The sequence below is a fragment of the Lactuca serriola genome, chromosome 2 (genome assembly GCF_051521515.1).
Source record: "Lactuca serriola cultivar US96UC23 chromosome 2, Lser_US96UC23_V15, whole genome shotgun sequence".
Taxonomy (NCBI): domain Eukaryota; kingdom Viridiplantae; phylum Streptophyta; class Magnoliopsida; order Asterales; family Asteraceae; genus Lactuca; species Lactuca serriola.
In genome coordinates, this window is record NC_136409.1 from 158,967,564 (window position 1) to 158,986,589 (window position 19,026).

General features: G+C 37.5%; 1 protein-coding gene across 2 annotated transcripts; it reads right to left on the bottom strand.

Moving 5' to 3' along the window:
• Positions 1 to 12,516: 12,516 nt before the first annotated feature.
• Positions 12,517 to 15,690, bottom strand: LOC145087161 (cysteine-rich receptor-like protein kinase 2). Of its 2 annotated transcripts, XM_079025071.1 has the most exons (9): positions 15,509 to 15,690; positions 15,225 to 15,418; positions 14,551 to 14,948; positions 14,352 to 14,474; positions 14,070 to 14,200; positions 13,706 to 13,916; positions 13,390 to 13,621; positions 13,131 to 13,290; positions 12,517 to 12,968 (listed from the first exon to the last, which is right to left on the bottom strand). In XM_079025071.1, the coding sequence occupies exons 1-9, from the start codon at positions 15,632 to 15,634 to the stop codon at positions 12,666 to 12,668; spliced, it is 1,878 nt and encodes a 625-aa protein (XP_078881197.1). In that variant the 5' UTR covers positions 15,635 to 15,690; the 3' UTR covers positions 12,517 to 12,665. The 2 variants fall into 2 exon arrangements, with proteins under 2 accessions (XP_078881197.1, XP_078881196.1); XM_079025070.1 differs by having other exon boundaries at positions 15,225 to 15,690.
• Between the last annotated feature and the right edge of the window lie 3,336 nt (positions 15,691 to 19,026).

Genomic DNA, 19,026 nt, shown 5'->3' on the forward strand with positions numbered 1-19,026 from the left:
CAGATCTGGTAAGAGTTAGTTGGAGCGCTGGCAAGGGTAAATGTCGGCGGACAACATATCGCCTTTTTAATGGAAGGAAGGTTGGAAATCCTTTCGACCAGTGAGTAGTAAGGAACTAGCCGAATCCAAGTGGGGGAGAACCCTCCGAGTATACAAGGATAAGAGCCACGTAGACCCAGAATGAGTGCGCGGCCTCTGAGAAGAAATGATAGTAGCACAGTGAGTGATGGATTGAGAAGTTCAGAATTGGGAGTTCGAGGACCTTCCCGGCGGTTAGTTCATGTAATCGAGATGGTTAGAAGCTGGTTGGGAATCCAGGATTGGAGGACCACCTGTAGGGGCTCAAGTGAGTCGGAATGAGGATCCTGAGAGCGGTTAGCAAGAGATGTTTTCGTACTAGTAGCCAGTGACAGAGTCAGCATGCAGGATTGTGTAGATTCAGGAGTTGGGAGTTTGGAAACTTCCCAACAATAGCATCTTGTATCCGGATTAGTAGATGGTTGGTTTGGGAACCAAGCCAAAGAGTTCCTCGACGAAGCGCTAAGTATATCAAGGATATAAGATGTTGAGGATGATGCAGTATTCAAATACTGAGGGCTGGTTTTGAGAAATCAGGATGAGGAATCACTAGCGGGACTAGGGATAGTCAGGATGTCCTCGGGATAGTAGTAGTAATGTTGTAAGTCTACAGGGGTAGCCGTAGCATTCACTAGCAATCAGATAGTAGTAGTGGTGTTGTAAGTCTGCGGGGGTAGCCATAGCATTCACTAGCAGCGAGATAGTATTAGAGAGTTGTAAGTCCACGAGCGTAGCCGCAGCCTTTATCAGATTGGTAGGCAGCATGAGCGCGTTGTTGGACGCGGTAAAGCAGTAGTACCCACCAGTTCGGGTGCAGTAGTGAGGATATGGGAATCCACGGGCTAGATTCGGGATTTCCCAAATGGTTCAGTTATGGTTAAGTCGGAGATTTGTCAGTAGATCGTCATCGCGGTTATGAGATCAGAGTAGCAGTGGACCGTTGGGGTTCGGGGTATGTTAAGGGCTACCGTCAGTCTGGGAGCCATCATATTGTTAGTCGTGGAATTGATGATGTCAGGATGTGACGTAAGGACCCGATTGGTGGATCGAGAGGTTGTTAGAGTTACAATGTCAGGATGACTGGTGGAAACTAGTTCCAGAGGAAGATTTCGTTTAGAAGTTGTGGGAAGTAGCCATTCAGGCAGTTCAGCATTTCAGCCAGTTCAGCGTTTCAGGTAGTTTAGTGTTCCAAGCAGTTTAGTATTGCAGGCAGCTCGTTGTTTCGGATAGTTTCAGTATGAGTAGCAGAATGGATAGAACAATTATAAATACTCGAGATATCTTCAGAAGTCGCTGAAAGCAGCCAGGAGATTGCGGTGGGGTGTAGTAACCGGTGGGAGACCGGTAACCCAGAAGTGGAGACATCAGTAAGGACCAGGGTGGTCTCGGCTCATCCAGAAGGCGGATGAGGAATAGCAGAAATTTTTGGTCAGTAGTATTGCGGGTAAGCAGTCTATGGTGGATTTCAGTTAGTCGAAATCGAGGGGTGCTCGGCACCAAGTTATGTCAGATAGGAGTGTCAGTGGTTGCTGGCGGTGTTGAGCCGTACTGGAATTAGCGAGGGGGGGGGTGATGGATGGGTGAAGATAGGATCTTCACAGTTCCAGAGTAGATAGTTGGTTATGGAGCATCGCCTCGGGAAGGCAAGGGAATAGCGTAAAAGAAGGGGTGAACCCCTATAGGTTTGGGGCAGTACTCGGTGAGTACCAGAAGGATTGTCGGTTGAGTAAGTTGTGTTCCAGGATGTTCAGGGTCAGGGTGACCCGAGGCTATTATCCGCAAGGATTGATGATAGTCAGAATGACCGAGCGGTAGGCCAGCGAAGGTAGGCAGCTAGTGTTGGATTAATTGGTGGGATATTGGAGGCAAATCACAGTCGGTGGATCGTAGCAAACTTCGAGGACGAAGTTTAGTTTAAGTGGGGGAGAGTTGTAACACCCAAAGTTTGGGAAAGCCAAGAAAAGAAAGAAAACCCCAATTTTAAGGGGAGACTCGGCGAGTCCAAGGAGGGACTCGGCGAGTCTGAGCGGGATCCGGGTTGAGGTGTAAGCGACCAACTCGGCGAGTCGGCCAAGGTGACTCGGCGAGTCTGGTCTGAGCAAGGAAAACCCTAAATCCGGGACTTGGAGCTTATTTAAATGTCTCATTCTCTCCCCTAGGGTTCCTTTACTGCCTCTCTACCACAGAACACTAAACCCTAGCCGCCATAATCGTTTTGGAGCAAGATCTACCCTTGGTGAAGCTTTTGGAGCTTAAGAGAGAAGATAGTCATTGTGGAGCAAGAAAGGGGCCTTGGATCCAGAGTTGGTGGAACATTTCTGAGCATTTAAAGGTATTAAATCGTTACCTTCCCTCTTTTGTTTAATAGATCAACCTTGGCTATGTGATTTGGGGATTTTATGCCATGCTTAAGAACTATTTCGAGTTAGAAGCCTAGATCTGAAGTTGCTACTTTAGATCTGAGTGTATCTTGGCCTAGAAAGTCATAAAGCATCTGTTCTTGAGTTGATAGTGAAGCCTCTTTGTCTTAAACCCTAGTTTGAATTGTTTTAAGCCTAGATCTCTTGATCTACACGTAAAGTTTGCCACTTTACATGTGGGATAGGCCTTAGAAGTATGGATCTATGAGTTGGAAGCCCTGTTTGGCTCGAAAAGCCCCTGCATGGATTAAGGACTGAATAGACTCGACGAGTCCTTCGAGTGACTCGACGAGTAGCTTGAAGATGATGAGGAACTCGACGAGTGGGATGAACAGCTCGTCGAGTCGGATGAAGTTAGGCAAGAACTCGGCGAGTTGGAAGAACAACTCGACGAGTTGGTTGAAGATTGTCTTGGGCTTGACGAGTCTGTTATCGGACTCGGCGAGTCAGGTCGCGAAACCCCAAACCCTTCAAGTTGAAACTCGAATCAGTGAGTCGGGTGGAGGCTCAGCGAGTTGGACAGGTCAGGACTCGGGAATAGTTGACTCGGCGAGTCGAGTCGCGAATAGATAGACCCTGAGCATTTGAATTTGGCGAGTTACTAGGTGGACTCGGCGAGTAGGGTTGAACTGGAAGGTTGCCTTTGACCAGGATTTTGACCTTGACTAGAGTTGACCTAGTTGACCTTTGGAGGTCAGTTGGACTAAGTGTTATATTGTCATTGGTAGCTCGAGGAGCTAGTGGAGCAGCAGTTCGGAGTCAGAGGTCAAGTAGCAGTCAAAAGGATTAGCAGCATCAGTTCAGCAGTCTCAGGTGAGTTTCCTTCTAGTAGGAACGGGTCTAAGGCCACAATGCCAGCCCGTTTAGCTAGTAGTAGTTTCCGGATTTTGATCTGATGCAGTAGTTAGTATGTCTGATGCCTTCGTGGCTCAGACAGGATTTATGTGTTATGTGTTCCGGGCTACGGCCCGATGTAGTATGCAGTATATGTGTGTTCATGCTAGTTGATATGTTTATGTTATGTTCTGTTCAGTTAGCCCGGACTTCGGTTCGATGCAGGGGATAAGGTCCCAGTCAGTTAGTCCGGACTTCGGTCCGATGCAAGGGACAAGGTCCCAGTCAGTTAGCCCGGACTTCGGTCCGATGCAGGGGCAAGGCCCCAGTTAGTCCGGACTTCGGTCCGATGCAGGGGACAAGGTCCCAATCAGTTTCTGGACTTCCGTCCGATGCAGGGGGCAAGGCCCCAGTTAGTCCGGACCTCGGTCCGATGCAGTGGGCAAGGCCCAGTATGTGCTTTATATGTTATTGCATGGCACGTGGTAGATTGGGGGAGCTCACTAAGCTTCGTGCTTACGGTTTTCAATTTTGGTTTAAGGTACTCAGTTTTTCAAAGGAGGAGCTCGGGAAGATTGCAGTGCACACACCATAGTCAGTTAACCTGGGAATGTTTTACTCTGATAATGATAATATGTTTTGAATTAATACTCGAAAATTATGTTATGACTTATGATACAGTTTTTATAAATATGATTTAGTAATGTTCTTAACGAAATTTTTAGTCGTGGTTTTTGGGTCATTACATTGCCTCTCAGAAAACTGCATATTTTAAGGTCGTTGACTCGACTTTGCCCAACCAGATTTACTAATCTGAAGCTCAACTCGTTTCCTTGTCACTCCATATTCCTTCAGATATGGCATAATTGGTAGATCTGAAACTTGTTCAACAAACTAGAAATACTTCATATTTTCTTTAGATAAGTCTTTCAGATTTTTTAACTTCTTTCGTTTTCTGATCTTCTTATTTCTAGAAATCTTCTCCTTGTTCTGATTTTTCTTTTAAGAAATATTCTCAGTAGAAATCATCACTTTTTCTTTGATCCATTTTCAAAAAATCTTATTTTTTCCTCCCCAAGCTTATCTTTTTCTGCCAGCTCCTTCATTGATGTTTCTTCAGTAGAAATCAACTTTTCTTTCACCTCCCTAAGCTTATTTCATTTCAGCTCCTTAATGTACTGTTAGATAAATTCTTGTCCAAAAATAAATCTTGCACGGAAACACCAGAAAACTCATAGCAGCCCTCAGATAAAGGACTGCTAGTACCAATAAAAGTAACATAAATATTATCAGTAGTATCATTATCATTGATTTAAAAGTTCACCACATCCTCATCAAATTCCATAGAAAGCGTACCAGGAAAAACATCAATTTTCATTTTAGCGGTTTTTAGAAAAGGTCTTTCCAAAATAATTGAGTTTTTATCTGATGCGTCTAAATCGCCCATGTCCAGAATGTAAAAATCAGCGGGAAAAATAAGCTCACCCACTTGGACGAGAAAAATCCTCCAATACACCTTTTGGTTGTACTGTCGAGTGATCTCCCAACTGAATAAGTGTCCCAGTTTATTATAAAGTTTGTAATTTTAAATTTTCAAAAACAAAAAAAGGGAAGGACATGGACTGATGCACCTAAATCAAGCATGGTGCTTGAAAAAGTAAGGTTTCCCAATTTACAAGGAATAGAAAAAATTATTGGGTACTTGCACTCTAGGGGAAAACCTTCTTGCAGAATTGAAGAGATATTTTCGCCAGCTTTGATAGTTTCATTAATTTTCATTTTTCTCTTAGAAACACATAAATTTTTCAGAAACATGGAATAATGAGGGATGTGTTTAATTATTTCTTAAAGTGGGATATTTAATTCCACCTTACGAAAAGTGTCCATAATATCTTTATCCTCTCTTTCGCACTACGTATTTCTCAATCTTGATGGGAAGGGTGGTAGGGGCTTGTACTCATTCAGGTTCGGATTTACTGGTTGTGGAGTTTGTGTTCCTTTATCTTCTTCTTCAACCAAAACCTCTTCATATTCTTCTTCTTTTTGTTTCTTTTACATCTTCTTCTTCAACCAAAACTTCTTGATATTCTTCTTCAGCTTCTTTTTTTGGTTCAAATATGTTTGGGCCTTCATAACTTTTTTCACTTCTCAAGGAAATAGCACTCAAATTGTGCTTTGGATTATTTTCAGTGTATCTATGCCACTTTCCTCGAGATTCCAACGGACCCACAGATGTGGCAAGTTGAGACACCTACTATTCTAGATTCTTAATACTAGATATGGTTTTATTCTAAAATGCTTGGGTGCTCATTGTAAGACTCTTCACAATATCTTCTAAGGCCATACTACAACTACTGGGTTGCTGATGTGAGTTCTAGTTCTGAAAAAGTCGAGCTCTGATAATTTTGATTATGATAATTGTGTTGATTCTGAGAATTCTGTCGAAAGTTTGTCTGCTAAAAACCCGACAGTTGCTAAAATTGTTGTCTTGGCTGAAAATTATTGTTGTGGTAAAAATTAAGAAGTTGATTATAAATCTTCTGTTGTTGGTATCCTTCGACGACTTTTACTAGAGTAACATCCTCTTGCAATATTGGACACGCATCTGTTGGATGTCTACTTTTCAGGGAGATTCCACATTATTTCTTTTGCAGCTGCTTTTTTCTTCGTCAAGAGCATAACCGCTTTTATGATCATATAAATTTGGGACTCTAGATGAGCATTATTGATTTCCTTGACTCTTCTTGGCTTATACGAATACCACTCATCTCTGTTTCTAGAATGCTTTGACTCTATCACCAGCTTCTCGATCGATTTTTTGGATTTTCGTTAGTGTCATATTGCCTGAGGAACCACCACCTGAAGCATTTATAAGGTACCTCTCCATGGGTTTCAGACCTTCACAGAAGCATTTGTACAACAAATAATCACTGATCATGTATTGTGGGCAACGGACCAATAGCTTCTTGAACCTCTCCCAGTAAGTATGTAGAGCTTCTCTTTTTCCTTGTTTGATACCAAAGATTTATCTTCTGAGACTCGAAACTCATGTTTATGGAAAATACTTCTCTAAAAACAACTTTACGAGTTATGTCCATGTGACAACTAGCAAAGTTGGAGTCGAGAAAAGTCTAAAGGTGTTTATTGTATAAGTGAAACCCCATCATGACCTAGTTGCAATGTATCTTATATAGACAAAAGGCATCATTTGTATAAGTATAGGTATATGTTGAAAACCATGTTTTGTAATGAAACTATGGAAGCCAAATGAATTAACATAAGTCAACATAAGACCACACAAATTAAAACAAGTCAACCGAAGTCAATTAAATAAGTCTAAAAACATAAAATAATACTTTGCTTAATAGATTTTAGTTTTAGGAATCTAGAAACATTGAGTTTTCAGTTTTGTGGGGGCCAAGATATCATGATTTTGCCGAAATCTCCTTTGACCGAAATCATGCACCATCCAAATCACACATGGACCGAAATCATATGTGATTTCGGTTGTATGCTATGAGATTTCGATCATACCTTGGACGAAATCACCAAAAAGTGGCCAAGTGGTGCCACTTGATTGGTTGAAGTAGCTTCCCAATGTGATAATTCAATTTACCAATGTAAACATCACTTCACCTTATCTTTTCTTTCTTATATAACCACGATTTAGGCACGATTCAAACCTCAATAATAGTTAACATTTCACCATCAATTCTCTCAAAAATCAAACACTCATTCTCTCAAGAACAAGTCTTTATTTCTTCAAGATCAAGATTAAACCTTTCAAGGTTTATCAATCAAATTGATTCTAAGATATTGTTGCAAGTATCTTCTATGTAATCTAGTGTTTATACAACACGTTCTTGATATATCCTCTCATTTTCACACACTATTATATGTTTAAAACCATTAGGATACGATTAGATTCATGTATTCTAACTCGAAGATCATCGTTTTTACCTCATTATCTAATCAAGAACATGGTCGAGGTGAGTTCATACCCCTACATTTTTCAAGATTTTTCTATGTTTTAGGGGGGGGGGGGGGGATCAACTAAATCACAAGATTACTTGTGTAAATATACAAATCGCTTCATATGTTTTCTTATATTTTATGTACACTTTACGTGAAACCTCTAAATAACATTACCACCAGACTTAACTCTTACATGCAAAGTCATTAAATTACAAATGTTTTTCACATCAACGAAACATACATTTATAAACTATAATATGTGTAGTTTGTGGAACATTCACATTATTTTGCCCTTTTGGGACAAAGAAATAATTATATAAAATATAATTATTTATACGTTATATAAACACTATGAAAAGGTAATACATACATTTACAAGAAAAAGGGGGTTTCATACGTAAACCTGTTGATACAAATTTTGTGAGACATTTCGCTTCACCATACTTTGGTACATAACTTATGTCCTATATTATAACCAAAGTCTCTTGTAGGGAGAGCGTGATACTTATGTATAGATCTATATGGGACTGACAATCCCGCACCTAAATTGTTAGATACAGTTACACCGCGAGGTATGGGGTGAAAATTTTCATAACAGTCCGTCGCCTGAAGAACGTCGTCACAGGCCAACTAGTCACTAGGATGATTATAATAACCCACATGGGGTATTAACAATACATTTGGTTTACGGGGATAACAAACATTTAACTGGTTTTATATAGATAAAACTACATTTTGCTATTTTCATAGTACAATGGGCGTTTCAGGTAGCATATACTTAAATGGTTTTATGTAAAGTAAAACTATGTATTACAGATTTTAAGCAAAAAAAACTTATACATATCGGTCTTGAGGTTTCTAAGACTACAATTCGTTTTAAAGGAAAATATCGGATTTTCTAGAAAATTACACTCTATCGTTTTACAAGGAAAAACGACATATTTTGTCATACAAAACTCTTATGAACTCACCAATTTAATTGTTGACACTCTTTAAAAGCTACTTGTATTCTCAGAAAATCACTAAAACATGTAATCACCAGCTTTCGAGGATGGGACGCTATGACTTCAGTTAAAAATTCATTTTGTCAACATATTGTAATTTATTTGGAAACATGTAACTCATGAAACAATGTAACCTTTTAAATTATATATATGATGGAGATGTTTACTTTGGTCACAATTATACTCGTTGCTGTGATACTATACAAGACGTCATCCGCCCTCGAACGTTTCTGCCATTCTAGTTTGACAGTCCAAGTGGTAATGCAAACTAATAGGAGCTCGTACAACCATTCTATTGTTGAATATTGAAATGAAAATGGGAATGCCCTTGACTTTATCTGGTCTTCAGTTATCACATGTAGCTTCATTCCTGAACATACTACATGAAATTCCTTAAGGAATTTATGTGGGTCTACGTTTTCCAAGTCTCTAATGTAGGGAAAATAAGTATCAGTCCAAATTTAAGCTCGAAATTCAGAGCTTCCAAAAACATAATGTAGAGATGTTGTCGATTAACTTCTTGGGTAGCCCACTCTCTGAGCGTCTTTTTCACGTTATTTCCACTCATGGCTGATTTTGGAGAGTTGGGTTTTGAAGATTTTGGTGTTTCAGATTTTTCATAATGGATTTCAGAAGAATCTATTTGTTTGGATTTAACTGAGGATGGTGGGGAGTAAGTTTTATAAGGACTGTTTGAAGGTGAAGATTGGAGTAGTTTCAGAAAAATGGAAAAGTTTATTTTGGTTCGTTCCATAAGGTACTGCTTTGTGGTGTGATGATTTCAGGTGGTACTGAAGAGGATGAATGAAGGAGTCTAGATAATTATTTGTTCTTTGCTACTTCTTTCATCAGTTTCCTTGTAGTTCTTTAAATTTCTAGATCAAAATCTAGAGGTATACCCGTACAAAAATTTCTTGGCATAAAACTATTAAAAGCACTGTGTCCCTGACAACGACGCCAATTTGTTTAAATGTTGTTGCGGGTGTATTAAGCAACTAAAATTTCACTGCTGGTTGCACTAATAATATAAAAATGGAAGTAGGGTTGAACCCTCAGGGACACAGCCTAACAGTCAATGCCTTTTGCATCAGGCATATTCTAGTCAATAAAACAAAAATTATAAAAAGGGGGTTTTTTAATTAATAACTAAACTAATTAGCAATGAAAATAAACTAAACAAATTCAATTATAAAAACGAATTTAACTCAGCTACGACTTTCTTAATCATGCAATCAACTCAAATCTGGTTATTCAAAATACGTTATATCTAAGCCGGCATTAAGATACACTAACAAGCTCTAGTATAATCTCTTTTACCTAGTTAAATTAATCAAAACAAGCTCTATAGTTAACCTTAACTTTTTACTATCTAATTAGACAAGCTCTTAATTAAGATCAGAAAAGTTGCATTAAGTTATGTGTAAATTTCCTAGCAAGCTCTTAATTAAGATCAGAAAAGTTGCATTAATTAGACAAGCTCTTAATTAAGATCGGAAGTGTAAACGTATGAAATTTCAGTTTATATCAAAGTTAAATCCCTAACATGGAATCAATATGATACTTGTTACTTATTACCAGTTGGCAAGAAAAATTACAAATCCTATTAACTGATTAACTGCTTGATAAAACCCTAGCTATGTGATCAGGCTAACAACAATTAAAATCAAACATTCATTAAGTTCAAAACTGAAAAATCTAGATAGAAGCACACAATGAAAACCAAATCTTATAATTGATCACATGAAAAGTACAAGTCTAATGCATAATTGAAAACTAGGGTTTTAGCTAGACATGGCTAAAATCTTATCTAGAACAATAAAAAGAAACATCAAAAATACTAAATCTTACTAAACTAAATTTGGGAGATGATTCATAACCTTCAGATCTCCCGGAATCATTGAACGTTATCAGAAATCGCCTTCAGAAGTGTTTTTCATCGTCTGGATCGACTTAGAGGGCATCTGGTATTTATATAGCAATATAGGAAGCAAATAAGGGTTATGGCAGTAAGCACGACACATGGTTGGGGGAGGGAGGGGGTGGGGGTCACAGCCCCTGCCAAGTCATCGCAATTGGTATTCCTGAAAAAATCAGAAAAAACCCAAAAATCTAGACTTCGATGGGAAAGCATGGTCCATGCTTGGGAGGCATGGCTCGTGCTTGGGCTTCACAAGTTATAAGAGACAAAATAGTGGCATTTAGAGGTAGACATGGCCCGTGCTTGGGAGGCACGGCCTATGCTTTAGGGCCGAGATTTTCAAATGCCTTAAAAAATCAGAAATCCTCCGGTTATGTTTTGTAAGTGATTATTGACCCTTTTTTGGTGAGAAATAGCCCATGTTTGGTCTCCAATGACTTTCAAACTACCACTTCACTTCAAATCACCTGAAAGAGACGCCAAAACATGAGAAGTATGGGAATTTCTACTAAATACATGATCTGAAAACTATTTAAACTAATGCACATGAAAAAACATAAAAATGATGCAAAATGCTAATAAAAACTACCCTAAAATATGTATAAAATAGCATCTATCACAACCTCAATTCCAATCTAAATTTCAACTACAATTTTAATCTCAATGTCAATCCCAACATGAATTTTAATTTCAATCTCAAGTGCAATCCAAAATGGAAAATGAGTTCAACCCATATGACCACTTACCCAACTCGTAATTCTAATTCCAATCCCAAACCAAAAACCAAACCCAAACCCAAACCCAATTCAAAGTCGTACCTGGAACAGATTCTAAGCCATAAGATATTTGAAGTCAACCGAAACCCAAGAAAAAGGAACGCCACCTTCCAAGTAGTGGACAATGGAGTAACAAACAACATTGGGTTGTGTGTGGGTTGATGTTTCGTAAGACCCAATTAAAGGTCGGCAAAAACCAAGATGCATAATTTTTTTTTTCAGAAAGTTAGTAGGCGTTTTCTCGCGAAAATAAAGCTTAGAGACTACAGAAAGAAAGATCAAGTTTACTCAAAGTGGAGGAACATCAACAAAGTTGTCATGTAGTTTAACGTGATATTTTCGAGCGTGAAATAACAATGACAAAGTGGAACAAACAATGGAACAACCTTGCAAAAGTCTTTATCACTTTTTCAGAGTAATAAAGGGAACTCTTTCAAATTTTTTCATGTTTGGAATGTTGTGAATATATCAAAAAAGTGGTAAGATATCCAAACTTCGAAATTTTTCACAAGTGGTTCTTCTAGAAGAACCAAAACATCTGAAACCACTGGTAGTCAATCATCAAATGCGCATGTCGGGATTGACCTCAATGACGACGATGATCCAATTGAAGTTCCAAGAGCTAGTCGTCAATGGGAAAAGACCAAGATAAGTGAAAAGGTAACGGTACTGCAAGTGGTTCGAGTGACATTGAGAAAATGACAATTAAAATGAACAACTTGAAGGCTACTTTTGAGTAATAGTTGAGTGTCGCAAAAGTGAAGGAAAAATCTTGTGATATGACAACCTTAACAACAAATACTAGTAACTTTACTAGACGCAAAAGAAACTTTGTATTAAAGGCGAAAGAGGAGATTGTAAAAAAGTATAATATTTAGCTCTACTTATATTTCATAGTTTAATATCTAGGTTTCACAATTTTAATTTCTAAGTTTTATATTTTTAAATTCTATGTTTTTTTTTTTTTTTTTTTTTTTTTTTTTTTTTTTTTTGTAATTTCCTTTCAAGTTTAATAAAATTTTAGTTTTTATTAATACAATATGTTGAAATTGATTAATTTTTATATAAATTAAATTTAGAAAAAAATAAACATGTTAAAAATGACAACCCACACCCTCTAAAATGAAAACTTTCAAAGCAATGTGATAAATCCAATGTGCCTATATGGCAATACTTTTAACATGACAAAATTAACACTACTCCCTTTAACTTTACAAGCCATTGTGATCCTTCTTCAATACTATTAGTTTAAATATAGTGCTTCTAGTGTTTTTTTAAAGAAAAAATTTATTACCATATTGGGTTTTTCCACTATAAATTATAGTGTTCAATTTGATTATGGTTTAAATTTTATTGCGAACAGATAAGATTTAATGATTATTGTATTTCATGTATTTTAGGATAGTTCGATAGAAGTGATTCATATATAATATTTTCTCGATACATAACAATTTATGTTTTATAGGGACAATACGAAATTTTAAAACACGATTTACTATGTGTGGAAAAAATTATAGTTTACGAATCAGTTCTCATTGTATATCCTTGTATTATATAAAGTCATGAATACATACAATAAGATTTATGTGATTTTATAACCCTTATATTATTCTATATATTTATAAAATTTAAAACCAGTAATGGTGTATAACATGAGGTTTTAACGGCCAGAAACTTGAACAGTGGAGGCAGTGGCATTAGAGGACAATGATATCGAGGCATCAATTGGAATCTTTATATCATCTTCGTGAAACGTAGATCTAACTGGTGGTATTTCATCTAGAGATTTGTCACTTAAAAGCGTAACCACTTCAGACATTGCCGGCCTTGCAGAAACCTGTGACTGAGTGCACATCAACGCTATCTCTATGATCTTCATCACATCTTCTGCTTCATATTCACTAGCATCTAGCCTGTTGTCAATTAGATTCACATGCGTGCCACTCTCGTATAGATTCCAAGCCTACCACACAAAATAATAAAATAAAAGTTAATAAAATCTATACAAAGTTTAAGATCTCTTGATATAATAAATCACGACATCACTTAATGGACCACAAATAAGAAATAGCAAGTGAATGTAACGCTTTAGAAGACCATTGATCCTTGAGTTTACAATTCTTACATGATCAAGGAGGCTTTGATTAACTGATTTATCATCTATTACATCCTTGCACCTCTTGCCACTAACGATTTCAAGGACCACAATACCAAAGCTGTATGTATCCACTTTCTCAGACAACTGCCCATGAATGGCGTATTCTGGTGCTACATAACCACTATCCCTGGTGAGATTAAACATATTTATTAGGGACAAATTTTGATCAGGAGAACAAGAGAAGTAAGAGTTGGGAGAAAATTTATATGCATTCATTTAAACATACAAGGACCCTGCCAGTTTGGTGCTAAGATGAGTCTTATCTTCTGGTAGGAGCCTTATCAACCCAAAATCTGCAATTTTGGGCTGTAGTTCATCATCAAGGAGAATGTTTCTCGTTTTTATATCCCTATGAATGATTGTAACATGATACTGTTCATGTAGATATGCAAGACCCTTTGCTGTCCCAAAGATAATGTCAAACCTCTGTCTCCAACTTAGGTTCCTTGATTTGTCACCTGTCCATTAAAAGTAACTTCAGCAGATGCAAAATGGAGATTAACTCAAAGAGCTCATAAGCTAAATAAGATGCTTCAACTTACCATAAAGGAATTGATCAAGACTACCATTGTCCATGAACTCGTGGACAAGAAATAAAAGAGGCCCTTTGCTACAATATCCAAGAAGACGAATAAGATGCCGATGATGAACATTGCTAATGATCTTAAGTTGATCATTGAAGTGTATTTTTCCTCTAGTGGAGGACATAACTGTTTTTTTAATTGCAACAAATCCCCCATCTTTTAGAATGCCCTACCATACACAAACAGTGAAGTGAAGTAAATGACTATTTTGTCAATCATGGATTCATGCATCAAATACCGGTTATTACACTTTATCTTCTAAAAAATACAATTATGTTAGTACTCTAGTAAGAAATATATATTTTTCAACCTTAAGTATTACCTTATATACTTCACCAAACACCCCACCTCCAATTTTGCACTCGTCACTAAAGTTCTCAGTGGCTACTTTTAAATCATTGTAGCTATATCTTGCTGGACCTTGTAACAACTCAGTTGATCCAGTTGAATTATCTTCAAATTGGAAACAAAAACTTAAGGGAACATATCAGGAAGATGTAAATAAGCTCTAAGATAGCTCGCACAATGTTAGACTACCATAAGCTCAAAGAAATTAATTAAACAGTTACAAAATTCCATGCTAAATGATGAATTTGTTGTTTACCTTGTTGGAGACCACTAGTCTTTTTTGATATGAGACGCCATACGACAAATGCAATTACAAGCAACAGAAAGCATACACCTCCAAAGACTCCCCCAATTATGGATCTCTTCTTGTTTGAATTTCCTATATAGCATATATATGAAATGAAATGTTCATCAATACTTGAAAAAGATGGTTTCTAAAAGAGTAGAAGTCTCACCATCCCAAAGAAGAGGTGTAATATTAGTCGTCTGGTTTAGCCTAAAAAACGGAGTGTTGGAGTACCTCATAAAACAACCATTGTTAATAGCCCACCCATTAGTGCTAGGAAGACAATCATCTAAAGAACTATATCTTGGTTTTAAGCAATCTTCACAAACACTTTGGCTTAAGTTTAGATTGCATTGGGCAATCCCGTAAACTGTTCGAGAACGACCAGGTAAAGCCCTTGTGGAAGCTGCATAAAAATCTGATGTTCTTGGTGTTGCTGTTCGAAGGTCTGATATCAATCCTTCTACTGTTTTTCTGAACTCTGTTTGCTGAGGGGATTTTGTATTACCACATATTACAATACCACCTCGATTGTTGGCATCCGCATAGAAGTTATAATTCTCGTACCTATACCAAAAGTCTCTAACTATCATAAAGACACCAATGATTTCATAATAAAGTAAGGACTCACTAAGTAAACCAAAAAAAAAAAAAAAAAAAATCATATTTATGCAATTTTTTACGAGGATGAATAATTTAGAAACATTAAATTTATCTTGATGTAAATACATGAAATAGAAAATTTCTGAAGTTGACTTTCATTGGGAAATGGATTATATACACGTTTTTCGAAATTAGACAAAGTCATATACAAGTAAAAAGAAATTTAAATATCATAAGAACCTGAGATCGCAGTCATTGTAAAAAGCATGAGCTCCACTACCACGCCCACAAGCTCTCAGCAGAACGACAGCGTCGTCAAAACAAGCAACACAATTGGTGGTGGAGACATATCCCCGGCATGAAGCAAGGCCCCAAACTGCCTCTCCATTGATCAAAGTTCGTGCAGCAGCATAGTGTACACGGTTCACCAACAGCTGTCGGCGGAGGTTTGAAAGGGTGGTGTTGACATTCTGGAAGAAATATTTTGCGTTCATACCGTAAAATTCACTACAATAATATCTCACCATAGTGTTATTTCTATCAGTAGACTGTGGTGTCACCGGCTTTGCCATGGATAGGAACATCATCACCACCGTTAGACTAGCCAGCCGCCATGAGAACCAGCTTTTTTCCACCTGTTTCATGTTCATCTTCTTTGTACTTCTGTTATTTGGGTTTCTCCTTAAAAAATTGAAGTTTGGGTAATGAAAGAAGACAAATGTTCCTAAAAGGCTAAAATATTACAACGGTCAACAACGGGTGTTGAAAATGGGTCTTGTAATTTTTGACTTTGAGGCATTTATATAAGGGTAAAATAAAAACAATCGTCAACTTCACGTTAACTTTTTTAGTAATTAAATTCATTTATCTTTTTTAGTAATGTTTTTTTTATTTATATTTTTAACATTTATTTGGTTTACATATTTAATCATACCTTTTGATGTCTTGCTCGTTTATCCGAAACCGGCCGCCTTTTAAAAAATTGTATCATCCAAATCCTAAACTTTCTTTTTAGAATTTCTTTTATTTAATCCGAAAGCGATGATAGAGTATTCCGAAAATGTAAAAAAAAAACATATTATATTTAATAGAGAAATTGTTAAACGTGAAACTACATATCCTATTAAATCGGGAAATAGACTTCACAAGTTAATTAATTTTTTGGTTTTTTCACATCTAAGTAAATATCTTTCTTTTACACATTTAGATAACGAAATTTTCAGAGTGTTCACATATAACCATTATGACCGGCTGTAGCAGGTTACATCCGGTCATATGTGAACACTTTAAAATATTTCTTATCTAGATGTGTACAAAAAAATTTCTTACCCTAATTTGAACACACAAAAAAGGTAAGAGTAAATTACATGAATGGTCCCTATAGTTTAGGTAATTTATGCGTTTGGTCCATATCTTATTTTTTAACTCGGATGATCCCTACTGTTTATTTTTGTTGTGCGTTTGGTCCATGTCTTACCTCACAAGACCATTGTGCCCTTTTTAATTTATTTTATATTTTCTTTTTCTTATTTATGTATTTATTTTTTATATATCTAAAAAATTTAATAGAACCCACATATCTACATCTTCTCACCTTAAACCTGAAACCACATTTGAGAAATTTAAGTTGGATCTCACTAGTCACCATCTCATCTCTCATCATCCTCAACTTCTATTTCTTTTCCATCTTTCGTGATATTGATGTCTTCACCGTCCCTTATTTTTTTGGTCCTTCAACTCCGACGAACCAACCACACAACCCACTATCTCTTCATTGAATTTTCCACCACCACAACCCAATAGAAGGGTTGTGGTGTTGGTTCGCCGGAGTTGAATGATCGAAAAAAATGGATAGCGAAGACGTTGATGTCATTAAAGATGGAAAGGAAAGAGAAGTTGAGGAGGATGATAGATGAAATGGTGATTGGTGGGACCCATCTTAATTTTCTCACTACAGAAAGCAGTTTGCGGCCGTGAATACTCTTGATTGAGAGTAAGAGCGTTTGTGAGTGATTTTGGTGGGTTGTGAAGGATTTTTAGAGCTTGAAGAAGAAGGAGCAAGGAGAGAAGCAGTAGATCCGACATCTACACTGTATTGGCCACCATCTTGAGGTATAAAGTCGTTACCTTGAGCTTTAGTTACTTAGATCCCTCTTCTTGGAAGTAAATGGCCATTTTTGGTGCAAAATGGAGTTACACTCGGATCTAGACTTATCACAAGGATATGGTTCTAGATATGGACCTCTTTAGGTTCCCAATGACATAAAGTTGTCTCCTTTAGGCAGTTCAATCCCTTTCCATGCTGTAAAATCTTGTATGAAGACTAGTTTTGGTGTTATGGCCATGCGAGGCCTTGCATACACGTAAAGTTTGCAACTTTATGTGACATCTACACTACGAAAGGTTAGATATAAAGTTTGGGACTCTAGATCCCAATGGAAAAGGCCGAAAACGAGAAGGACTAAAGGAACTCACCGAGTTCTTTAACCAACTCGACGAGTCATCCAATGAGTTTACGACCAAGGGGTTTTCGACTGGATGGGTTTACGGTTGAGAGTTTATGTCCATAAAAATTATCAAACTCGACGAGTCACTCAAGTGACTCGGCGAGTTGACGAGTTATGAAAGGAACTCGACGAGTGGCTGGTTGTACTCGACGAGTTGAGGTAAACATGGACTGTTGACCTTGACAGTTGACCTTAACCTTGAACTTGTCCAGGGTTAACGCTGAGGGAATTTATGGGATGGTGTTAAGTTAATCACTTGATGATTATAGGTAGTTGAGAAGAGGCAGCATGGGATATATCTGAATTCAGCTTACCATTTTAACATTCCAAAGGTGAGTCTCCTCACCATACCCATGGGTCTAAGGCACCAAGGCCGACACATTTTATGTTGTGTAATATCCTAGCTGAAATTGTATTATGTGACATCTTAGTTGGCATGAGCTAGGAAGTATGTTAGTGTTATATGTGGTATGTTTGTATGGAAGACCATGGGAGAGCCCATGATACTTGGATGTAAGACCATGTGGAGAGCCCATGGCTTTCTTATCAAAGACCATGGGAGAGCCCATGACACTTAGGTGTAAGACCACGTGGGGAGCCCATGGCATCCTGGAGTAAGACCTTGGGGACGAGACCACAACATCTCTATCTGTTGTTTGCATAGCTTATATGATATGTGTAACTGTTATACCTAGTATGATATGTTATATGTGGTTTGTGTGTGGGTTTGCTATGAGGGAACTCACTAAACATTAGCTTACAGTTTGTGGATTTGTTTTAGGTACATCTGAGCCCAAGGGTAAAGGCAAGGCTTGACGGCGCAGCGGGCACTCTCTCATCGATGTTTTATGGGACACTCTGATGTTTTAAATAAAGTTGTAAAGATTGTGGATTGAAAACATTTGTTTTGGGATTTTTATAGTTTATGTAAAGGTGTTTGATTAAATTAAATATGAAAATTTTCTTTTAAAAATGGGTCGTTCCAAGTTGGTATCAGAGCCTTGGTTTGAGGGATTCGGGCACACCTTCGGGTGTGTCAGGACTCAAACTAAGTAAATGGTAAAATTGTTTTCAAAAATAACATAACAAATGGTTTCAAAAGAAATGAAAAGATGAGAGTGCAACGCATGTGATCAGTTGAGCCATGTTATACTGATATTTGAGCCTTTTTGAACTTGCTATGTTTATGATTTTAAAATTATATACGCTTAGGAGCTGATAGCCTTATAATGATTCATTTGGCTTTATTTCCTGTTCCTTGTTTGGTTGTGGTCCTAGGGTAGAATCTTTTATTCGAAAGTCAATTTGATCCTTTTTTGTGTACAATTTGCATTCATAAAGGCAACCTGTTATGACTGGTCTGATTGATATGGGTAGAGTAAATTTTAGGACAGCCTGAGATTGAAGTATGCGGTAGTTGTGGAATATGGTTTAGTTTTGGGACAAATTGGGGTTAGCAGGTAGAGCATCGGGGAAAGGTATAGGTAGGTGTGGAAGGTAGCATAGGACCCGTACTACTGAAAGCACGGGACCTG